Source organism: Dendrobates tinctorius, unplaced genomic scaffold, assembly GCF_039654945.1.
Source record: "Dendrobates tinctorius isolate UK_male_01 unplaced genomic scaffold, ASM3965494v1 ptg000323l, whole genome shotgun sequence".
NCBI classification, from domain to species: Eukaryota; Metazoa; Chordata; class Amphibia; order Anura; family Dendrobatidae; genus Dendrobates; species Dendrobates tinctorius.
Window position 1 is genome coordinate 114,905 of NW_027361990.1, and position 11,233 is coordinate 126,137.

Genomic DNA, 11,233 nt, shown 5'->3' on the forward strand with positions numbered 1-11,233 from the left:
AGTTTGAACCCTTACATGATGGTTTGCACCTTGAGAAGATATTCTGCACTCTAAGAACATTTTCTAAGAAGATGGTCGTCAACCTAAGAAGAGCCAAACAAGGAGAGTTTTTCCAACTTGATAAAGGCATCCGCCGAAATGTGTAGTTTGGGGGGGGGGGGTGAGGGCTGAATTTTATATATTGTCTTTATATGTAACGTTTTCATTCATTAAATATTTTAAATATTAAGATTTTTTTGGGGCAAAAACGTCTACTGCTGTTCCTCCAATGCTCGCAGCTGTGCTTAGTTTGGACTGAACTACATCCGTGCTGGAGCATCTTAAACGGTCGTCACAGTGGTGAGCTGAAATTTAATAATTTTTTCACTAACCTGAGAAGATGGTCTGCATCAAGAAAATGTGACCTTTTGTCTAAAATACAAGATTAGTGAAATAAACTTGGTGAAAAGCAGAGATGGCCTCACTGTAGGCCGTTCCTTCTCACTGCATAGGGTCATCACTTGCCACCTTACTGCGGTCTGTTCCATGGTGACTACACAATGACTGATGCAGTCACAATCGTCTTGCTCTATGACATAAACTCGGTCTATGAGCTTTATGGCCCATACGTTACCAACCTGAGAACTCCACCAGAAAGCATCATGTCATGGCAAACCATGTCTTATCGAAAACACCACAAGAGAAAAAGATACAAGCGGAAAAAGAGAGCGCACACACGGTGCAGGCGATGTGGAAGAAGGCATGGTTTCAGAAGGGGTCAGTATATCACGGATTCCATGTTGAATCTAGCTGACTTGTGACCTTTTCTATAACTCTGTGACCAGGGCACATATTACTTTCTACAGATACAAGACCTCGCCCAGCGGTGAGCACCGCCATGACTGACTGCATTGATGCCATAACACATCATCTCAGGACACTACAATGCCCAACATAACGATGGCCATAGCTGATAACACGGGTGACCACATTTTCCTAATCCTTTAAAGAACACATGGACATCATAGAAGCGGAGGAACCACTGTAAAATAAAGATGGCATTGAAAAAATCCTCAGACCAAATATGTCCTACTGGTAAATAGTGAGCCCTCATGGGACAGCATGGCTCCCGCTGCTCCTCTAGCTGGAGGTCCTAATTGGGTGACGTTTTGTACTACCATAGGGTTGTGTCACCTTGCGAGTAATCATCCAGATCGGTCTTGTTTGAAAGTCCATTGTTTATAGGTTTGTCGGGGACAAAGGACACGATACGCAATATCGTCCTGACGAGGTTTTACTTTAAAGCCTTCATTAATCAATTGCGTATAGTTTTAGGTCATTTTTCTGTAATTTCTGTGTTTACGTTTGTGGACATTGCGCCAAATTGATAAGAATGACTCATGGGGTTTAATTAATTTGAAACAATTTGAAATGAGTTTTTGTTGCTCTTTTGCTCTTATCAAGAGTAAATTGTCGCACAATAATACAATGTCCCACGTTAGACTTCAGCTGCGAGAAAAAGCAATTGACAGATCTTGTGCTCCGCCCGGGTAGGGGGGACCATGTGCAAAAATGCTGTGACATTTCACAAAGACGTCACAAATGATAAATTAGTTGCAGTAAAGATGGCGCAAAAACAATGAGGGATTTGGAGCAACAGTAAAATCTGAGAAAATTCTAACTTTTATACCTAATTTTGTGCATCCTTAAATATAACGATGATGTATAAAGTTGATTTTACACTTTTAACTCGACCCATCTCTCCCCCTTAATGGAGCGAGGTGCGACCTCTTTATTAACACCTTCCTTTTATAGCAGCAAATCAACCCAGATCTGATTGCTGCTGCATAACCCTTTAGATGGTGCTGTCATTCTCTGTCAGTGGCATTAAAGTGGTTGGTACTGGACTAACGCCGCTCCCCCACCTACAACAAGACTGCGGGATTCCAATAGACTACCATAGCAGACGGGGCCCACTAAAGGCCCCCATAGTTGTCATCTTGGTACTTCACAGGAAATAGTAATGTTTACTGTATACTGGAGTATATAATACAAGCAATCAGATGATTGTAAGTTCAGGTCCCTTCATCAGACTAATAAAATACGTGTTCTGCTCTGTCCTCCTCCCTCCAGACTCCACTGTCCTCTTCCTCCTCCAGACCAATTTGTCCCCACTCGACTCCTTTGTCCTCCTCTTCCAGACTCCTCTGTCCTTCTCCTCCAGACCCACTTGTCTCCCTCCAGACTCATCTGTCCCTCTCCTCTTGACTCCTCTGTCCTCCTCCTCCAGACTCCTCTGTCTTCCTCCTCCAAACCCCTGTCCCGCTCCCTCCAGACTGTTTTCCTCCTCCAGACTTCTCTGTCCTCTTCTTCCAATCTCATCTGTTCTCCTCCTCCAGACTCCTGTTTTTCTCCTCTAGATCCCTGTCCCCCTCCCTCCAGAGTACGGTTTTCCTCCTCCAGACTTCTCTCTCCTCCTCTTCCAATCTCCTCTGTCCTCCTCTTCCAGACACATCTGTACCCCTCCTCCAGTCCCATTTGTCCCTCCTAAAGACTCCTCTATCCTTTTCTTACTCTTGACTCCTCTGTCCTCCTCTTCCATACTCCTCTGTCCTCCTCCAGACCTGCCCCCTCCTTCCAAACTACTGTTTTCCTCCTCCAGACTCCTCTGTGTTTTCTAGACTATTCCACTGCTCATCTCCAAGGAATACAAAAGGATTTGCCACTGAAATTCTAATGGCCGCATCCTTTTCTCCTCGACATCATCTGTTGGGGGAGAGTTGGGAAGCCCCCGCATACTTTTGGTGGTTTGCCGATCCCACTGATATCAGCAGGTCAGGCCGACTTATCCATAGTTTATGGGGGTCTTAAGTCCTGAAAAAAAACACTTTAAATACTAAACAGAGAACACAATCTACACAAAAATACATGAGGAAAAAAAAAGGATCGATTACCTCCTGTCACTTTTGCAGATATCGTCATTTATACGAGTATTTATGTCTTGTTTTTGCTGCGTACAAGGAATAAAGGTGAAAAGTGTCAGGAAAGGGGAAGGAGCGAGAGGCGTTATCTGCGGCTTTCACTACGATGAATGATGTAGAATATCTATATACGCAGAGCCAGGGAGAACGTGAAGGAAAACACGATCTGAGTCCCCCATGTGTTCAGCAGAACCAAGAATAAAGGGCACGGTGCCTGGTGACGGGCTCACGCCTGTGCCTACGACACCACCGTGGTCAATTCCCAACAAAACCTCTTAAGTCCTCAGTCAGACTCTGATTTTCACCTATGTTTTCTGTATTTTTCATTATTATTATTATACATTTATATAGCGCCATTTATTCCATGGCGCTTTACATGTGAAAAGGGGCAAATATAGACAAGTACAATAAACATGAGCAATACAAGGCACACACAAGTACAGGAGGAGAGAGGACCCTGCCCGCGAGGGCTCACAGTCTACAGGGGATGGGTGAGGATACACTAGGAAAGTGTAGAGCTGGTCGTGCGGCGGTTCAGTAGACTGAGCATCACTGCAGGTTGTAGGCTTGTAGGAAGAGGTGGGTCTTCAGGTTCTTTTTGAAGGTTTCCATGGTAGGCGAGAGTCTGATGTGTTGGGGTAGAGAGTTCCAGAGTATGGGGGAAGCACGGGAGAAGTCTTGTATGCGGTTGTGGGAAGAAGAGATAAGAGGGGAGAAGAGAAGGAGATCTTGAGAGGATCGAAGGTTGCGTGTGGGTGAGTACCGGGAGACCATGTCACAGATGTATGGAGGAGACAGGTTGTGGATGGCTTTGTATGTCATAGTTAAGGTTTTGAACTGGAGCCTCTGGACGATAGGAAGCCAAGGAAGGGCTTGACAGAGAGGAGAGGCTGGGGAATAACGGGGAGACAGGTGGATTAGTCGGGCAGCAGAGTGCAGGATGGCTTGGAGTGATGCCAGAGGGCTAGAGGGGAGGCCAGAGAGTAGGAGGTTGCAGTAGTCGAGGCGGGAGATGATAAGGGCATGTACTAGTGTTTTTGTGGTTTCATGGTCAAGAAATGCACGGATCCAGGAAATATTTTTGAGTTTGAGACGGCAGGAGGAGGCAAGGGTTTGGATATGTGGCTTGAAAGAGAGGGCAGAGTCAAGGATCACCTCGAGGCACCGAGCATGCGGGACTGGGGAAAGTGAGCAGCCATTCACATTAATGGATGGGTCTGGTGGAGGGGTAGAGTGAGATGGGGGAAAGATTATGAATTCTGTTTTGTCCATGTTCAGTTTTATAAAGGGAGCAGAGAAGAAAGCTGAAATAGCAGACAGACATTGTGGGATTTTGGTAAGTAAGGAGGTGAGGTCAGGTCCAGATAGGTAGATCTGCGTGTCATCGGCATAGAGATGAGACTGCAACCGATGGGATTCTATGAGCTGTCCCAGGCCGAAGGTGTAGATGGAGAAGAGTAGGGGTCCTAGAACTGAGCCTTGAGGAACACCAACAGACAGGGGGCGAGGTGAGGAGGTGGTGTGGGAGAGGGAGACACTGAATGTTCGGTCTGTTAGATATGATGAGATCCAGGATAGGGCCAAACCTGTGATGCCAAGAGATGAGAGAATCTGTAGCAGGAGGGAATGGTCCACAGTGTCGAAGGCAGAAGACAGGTCCAGGAGAAAGAGGACAGAGTAGTGTCGCTTGCTCTTGGCGGTTAGTAGGTCATTGGTGACTTTAGTAAGGGCAGTTTCAGTTGAGTGCTGCAGTCGGAAGCCTGACTGTATGCTGTCAAAGAGGGAGCAGGAGGAGAGGTGGGAGGAGAGTTCAAGATGGACATGCTGTTCCAGTAGTTTTGAGGCATAAGGGAGAAGAGATATCGGGTGATAGCTAGACACAGAGGATGGGTCAAGGGATGGCTTTTTGAGGATAGGTGGGATCGAGGCATGTTTGAAGGATGAGGGGAACACACCATTTGTAAGTGAGAGGTTGAAGAGGTGTGTTAGAGTAGGGATGAAGACTGTGGCGAGGTTAGGGATGAGGTGGGACGGGAGTGGGTCAAGCTTGCAAGTGGTGAGGTGTGATCTTGATAGGAGGGTGGAGAGCTGATCTTCTGTCATGGTGGAGAAGTTGGTTTTGGAGGAACAGGGCTGAGCAGCTAAGAGGGGCATTGGGGGCTATGGGCCAAAGATTTCTCTGGTCATATCAATCTTCTGCTTAAAGAAGGAGGCAAAGTCTTCAGCGGTAATAAGAGGAGAAGGAGGTGGTGCTGGGGGGACAGAGTAGAGAATTGAAAGTATTGAAAAGCTGTTTAGGTTTGTGAGACAGGGAGGATAAGAGAGATGAGAAATAAGTTTGTTTGGCAGCATTGAGCGTGGACTTGAAGCTGGTGAGGGATTGCTTGTATGCGGTTAAGTGCTCGGCAGAGTGGGATTTCTTCCATCTCCGTTCAGCAACCCTGCAAGCCCGTCTCAGTTCTTTGGTGAGGCTAGTCAGCCAGGGCTGCCTGTTGATTGTACGAGTTTTGCTATGTGTGAGGGGGGAGGCCGAATTAAGTGCTGCTGTTATTGTACTGTTATAAAAGATGACAGCAGAATCTGTGTCATGAAGTGAAGATATGTCTGTAAGAGGGAGGAGGGACTCAGAGAGCGATTGTAAATTGAGGTGTTTGAGATTTCTGCGAGGGTGAGCGAGTTTGTGTAGTGGGGGTTGCGCACTAGGAGAGAAGAGGGAAGAGAATGTCAGTAGGTTGTGGTCAGACAAGGGAAGGGGTGAGTTAGTGAGATTAGAAAGGGAACAGAGGTGGAAGATAAGGTCCAGCGTGTGACCATGTTTGTGAGTGGCTGCAGAGGATCATTGAGTGAGGCCAAAGGAGGCAGTGAGCGAAAAAAGTTTAGAGGCAGCCGGGGTGGAAGCGTCAATGGGGATGTTGAAGTCACCCATGATGATAGTGGGTGTTATAACTTTATATACTCCGTGTAATGGAGGTCAGTGACGTGGATCAGAAAAGAGACCTGAGCTCATAGGTTTTCAGTTCTGTAGTATTTATCAGAATCAAGCAGGTTTACAGATAAGACACAGCAGGGTAAAAGCAGATGAAGATAATAACACAGTGAGCAAACGTACAGACCGTGGAGACGTATGAAGTCCAAGTTGCCAGATCCGGAGACCTGGAGAGCAGGCCAGGCCTGCTAGCAGGAAACAGTCCTTGAAGTGGAGGTGGGTGCAGAGCTGATCCAAAGAAACAAGTCTTTACAATGAGACCAAGATTCACAGGCAGGCGGGGTATCCCAAGGTAACGAAGAGACGAGCTAGGTAGCAGTCCTTCCAGCTTGATAACAAGTATACTCAAGCAATGAGTAATCATACAGAGCCTCCTTATATACAGAGCAGACAGGAACAAGAGAGATCAACACAGGAAATAAGATGGCCCCCGTTGAGGCTCGTGACTCCATCTTGGATGAGGGCAAAAATGAACTAAACTAAGGGCAAAGCAGAAACTGAGCGACAGACATAAGGCAAGGATTTCAGAGAAACGGATATGCAGGCCAAGTCCTTACAGTGGGGATGTCAGCAGAGAGGAAATGAAGTAGCCAGATGGTGAAGTGGTTGAGAAAAGTGGAGCTGGCTAGTTCTGGGGGGCGTTAGATGACAGCCAGCTGGAGGTTGGAGGGGGAGTAGATGCGGATGGAGTGCACCTCAAACGAGGGAAGACAGGCGGAGAGTGGTAGTGGAATTGGGGTAAAGGAGCAGGTATCGGAGAGGAGCAAGCCAACTCCTCCACCACGTTTGTTGCTGGGGCGAGGGGTGTGAGAGGTGGAATCCATCGTAAGAGAGTGCGGCTGTAGAGGCTGAGTCAGAGGGGTTGAGCCAGGTTTCGGTGATGCCAAGGAAGGGGAGTTTGTTGGTGATGAACAGCTCATGGATAAACGACAGCTTGTTGCAGACAGAGCGTGCGTTCCATAGTGCTCCAGGTAGGGGGACCGGGGGAGTGGGGGGCTGGATGAATGGGTATGAGGTTATCATGGTTGCGAAAACGTGTAGAGGATCGAGGCTGGATGTTAGAAGTGAGTGTGGGGATGTGTTGAGGAGGGCCATGATTTGGGGATATGTCGCCAGCAATGAGGAGTAACAGAGCATTAGAAGGTGGGAGCAGGATAAGACATGATGTGGCCGTGTGTGTCTGGAGAAAAAAGGATTTTATGTGGAGGAATAGTTCTGAGGAAAAGGTGAGCTGTCTGGGGAGGACGGAGGGGGAAATTACTAGCTCCTTACTGGGTGGGGGGGATTACAGGAATTAGGATGAAAGTAAGGAGTATGGGGGTGAAAGTGAGAAGATATCGAAACATTGTAGAGGTTATATATGTCGTTACCTTACAGTCAAATTCCAGTCAAATTCTAGTCTAATTCACAGTAGTGTAATTGGAAATCTGTAATTTGAAATATGGATTTTGAAATATGCATGGTCTCCGTATAGACCTTGTGGCCATTATAGTTTATATGGCTGTTCATGTCTCTGTTTTTTTGCACCAAAAATTGTGACATTTCCTACATTTTTTGGCAAAAAGAGTTAGATGAATTGGCAGCTTGGGGCTGGGGCATACATAGAAATCATTGGGCTCCATAGCCGAAGTTTTAATAAGGCACGTCCAACAAACAAATAGTAATTGATATTCGACATATCACAGAAGAGTATATCTCACAACTTTGCAGTTCTTACAAAACAATTCTCCTCTTACTGGAGCCCTAGATCCCCCTTTCATTGCACTCATATTGTACGATGTCAACAAAAGTGCCCCCCAAACACTGTACCCCCACAGTGAATTATTCCACTGTACCCTCCACACGCACAATATGATGATCCTACTGTGCTTCAAACTGTATAATGGACCCCACACAGCATGATGGACCCCGCACAAACCTACAAACAGTATAATTTCTTGCATACAGTATTGTTAGGAACGGCGGAACGCACTAAATAAAAATAATAAAGTGCGTTCGCCGCTCGGGGTCCACCGTGCAGTAGGTGCTATAACCGCTGCTAAGTGGTGGCAGGAGCAATATGGCGGTAATGTGCACAGGGTTAAACGTCACCCGGGTGCGCAGAGCATTCTCTGGTAAGTCACAGAGATGCCAAATAAACAAAAATACACAGACTGAGCCTGTTGAGGTCACAGTACTCAGTATAAATACACGCACAGTATCAGGTCACAGGAGTAGCCCAAGACGGCGGCACTACGTCCGTCTAGACATACCGTGTGTGCGGCGTCGCAGCTGCGGACGCAAAGGAGAGCTGCTACTGCAGCGCGGCGTGGACACTGCCGCTAAACGACAAAGCTATGACGCAAGCGCAATGTCGGACGCTAGCAGCTGTGGATGTTGCAGCAGAGGAGCGCTGGCGCCGATTCTAACTCAGTCCCTAACCACATACGTAATATCGGAGGGAAGGGGTTTTATAATGAGTCATTCACCAGAATCATACATCTGTCCTCATACACACAGCAGCAAGTAAGTCTACACTAGCGCATGGCGCAATAGCCATGCGCGCCTTTTATAGCAGCCGGGACCTTCTGCAAGCCTCCAGATCTCTGAGATGGACCAATGAGATCTGGAGCAGGACCTGAGCACATGACTCCCGATCTCCAATGGGAGATCGTCCCATGAGCATGCTCAGTAGGAGGGCAGAAGGACTTAGCCTCAGGAGAGATTTGCTGCAAGGCAATCTCCTCTGCAGTAGATAAACAGCAGGAGACTGCAGAATGTGAGGGTCTGGATCCCTGCAGAGTAAACGCAGAAATCCGACGCCTAACACAGTATAATGCCCTCTATAAAGTATAAAGGTTTCCACATAGCTCTCCAAATAGTATATTGTGCCCCACATAGCACTCCAACTATTATAATGGCCCCCACATAGCCTTCCAATTATTTTAGCATCCCTCAACAAAGCCCTCCACATAGTATAATCGGCACCACAGTCCAACATATAGTATAATGCACCCCATAATCTTCCATACATTATAACACACCCCATAGTTCTCAATTGTATAATGCACTCTATAGTCCTCCATACAGTATAATGTACTGCCCATAGGTCTCCAAATAGCATAAAGCATCTCTTAGTCCTCCATATAGCATAATGTATCTTAGTCCTCCCTATAGCATAATGCACTCCTGTTACACCGTCCCTGCGTACTCACCCGGCCATCGCTCTCACGCCGCAGCCTCCCGCCGCCCAACATCCACAGAGGGCGCCTCTGGCAGGTCCCCGGTCGGCGGCGTCCCTGCATGCAATGCGCATGCGCCATAGGCCGTGGCCGCGCCTCCCTCCTGCTTCTTGTGCTCCGGCTATGCCCTGACCCGGAAGCACCTCCCTGACCAATGGCAGACCAGACAGGAGCATATCAGGCCGCTTCCCCCTGTGGGAGGTGCCTGATCGTTGTGTTTCCAAGCACACTGGCCTCGCTGCATCGTGTGCTCTCAGCTACTGCAGTTCTGTTCTTGCCTGCTCTCCACAGCAGCCTCTCCGTCCTGTCTCCGGTGTTCCTGCCATCCTACTCCAGTCCTGTCTCCAGCGTTCCTGTTCCATCCTGCTCCAGTCCTGCTGTCCTACTCCAGTCCTGCCTCCAGTGTTCCTGTTCCATCCTGCTCCAGTCCTGCTGTCCTACTCCAGTCCTGCCTCCAGTGTTCCTGTTCCATCCTACTCCAGTCCTGCCTCCAGTGTTCCTGGTCCATCCTGCTCCTGTCCTGCCGTCCTACTCCAGTCCTGCCTCCAGTGTTCCTGTTCCATCCTACTCCAGTCCTGCCGTCCTACTCCAGTCCTGCCTCCAGTGTTCTTGTTCCGTCATCTATACTTCTGTCCCACAGTCCTACTCCGGTCCATCCTGAGCCGCCCCTCTCGGTACCGGCTACCGTGGTACTCGAACCCCTGGGCCTGCTCCTAACGGTCCCTGTATAGGGGTCGGTTCCACCTGGCAGCTCGCCCGGGGCCCCTCGGTGCCACGGCCCAGAGGGTCCACTCCTGGAGTTTCCGGCTCCAGACTACCCACGCTAACAACTCCCCATAGTCCTCCATACAGTATAATGTACTACCCATAGCGTAATGCATCCCATAATCCTCCATATAGAATAATGGACCCTCCTAGTCCTCCTTATAGAATAAGGCACCCCATAGTCCTCCATATAGTATAATACACTCTCCATAGTCCTTCATATAGTATAATGCACTCCCCATAGTCCTGTATACAGTATAATGGATCCCATAGTTCTCCATACAGTATAACACATCCCGTAGTCCTCCATATAGTACAATTCACTCCCCATAGTCATCCATACAGTATAATGCACTCCCTACAGTCCTCCATACAGTATAATACTGTCACGCACAGTGTGGAAGACTAAGTGGAACAAGAAAGGATGAGGGAAACCCAAATGCTAGGGAATGGGGGAGTGGAGACCCCTAGGCTGATTTATTAGCACCCTGCCTACCCTATCGTCCCTCTATTGGTTCCACACCAATCGCCGAGCAGCAAACCTAAGCCCTGTATATCCCTAGAGTTAGTCACTGAATGGGGAAGGGGGGATAAGCACTGGTCAGTCAACACTCTACACTAAAGACAAGAAGGGAGACAAACAAGGGGGAGAAACTGAGCTAGAGCAAACTCCAGAGAGGTAACACCAAAGGTCCTCCAAGAGCACCAGGGAGGAAGTAAGTCGACTGCTATAGCTCCAAGCCTACACAAGGGAAAATATGAATATCACCGGTGGCTCCCTGAAGCAGACTGAGAGCTATAAACACCCAGGTCCTGGTGTGTCAATTAAAGCTGGAGGGACGTTGCCACTGGGCCCAAAAGTCAGAAAGATTAAGTCTGCAATGCCAAATGCATTGACCTTCTGCAGCCAGATGCAGAGCGACTGTCTGTTGCATCTGACACACCTGTGACAGTACTCCCCTTCTACGAGGGCCTCTGAACACTCAGGACCAGGTTTCTCAGGATAAGAGGTATGGAATGAATGAACCAGCCTGTGAGTATTCACCTCTGGGCCACAACCCTTCCAGTGCACCAAGTATTTATCATGCGGTTACTGCTAGGGTAGAGCCAGATGACCGTAGCGTGCGATTTCTCCTACTCCGACGCTGAGAAGCACTTCTTCATTTTAAATATGTTTATTCCTTCTGGCAGATCAGGGGTTAATCAGCCATGTTGGAAATCTCCGTGCTCACAGCTATGCTCGGTTTGCCACTCCTTTCCCCTTTATAATCTTGGCTCTGTTAAAAATCCTTGTCAGATCT

At 48.1% G+C, this 11,233-nt stretch overlaps 1 protein-coding gene across 2 annotated transcripts in view; it reads right to left on the minus strand.

Moving 5' to 3' along the window:
* The window catches only part of LOC141074092 (uncharacterized), a 70,392-nt gene that overhangs the window by 15,813 nt on the left and 43,346 nt on the right, over window positions 1–11,233 (minus strand). Inside the window, exon 1 of one of the 2 annotated variants that reach the window (XM_073561607.1) lies at window positions 6,074–6,427. The exons of the other annotated variant lie outside the window; for it this stretch is intronic. Within the exon in view, the coding sequence (XP_073417708.1) occupies window positions 6,074–6,310 (237 nt within the window). The 5' untranslated portion in view covers window positions 6,311–6,427. Of the gene's footprint in view, window positions 1–6,073; window positions 6,428–11,233 lie in introns of those variants that run through there. 2 annotated transcript variants of the gene reach the window in all.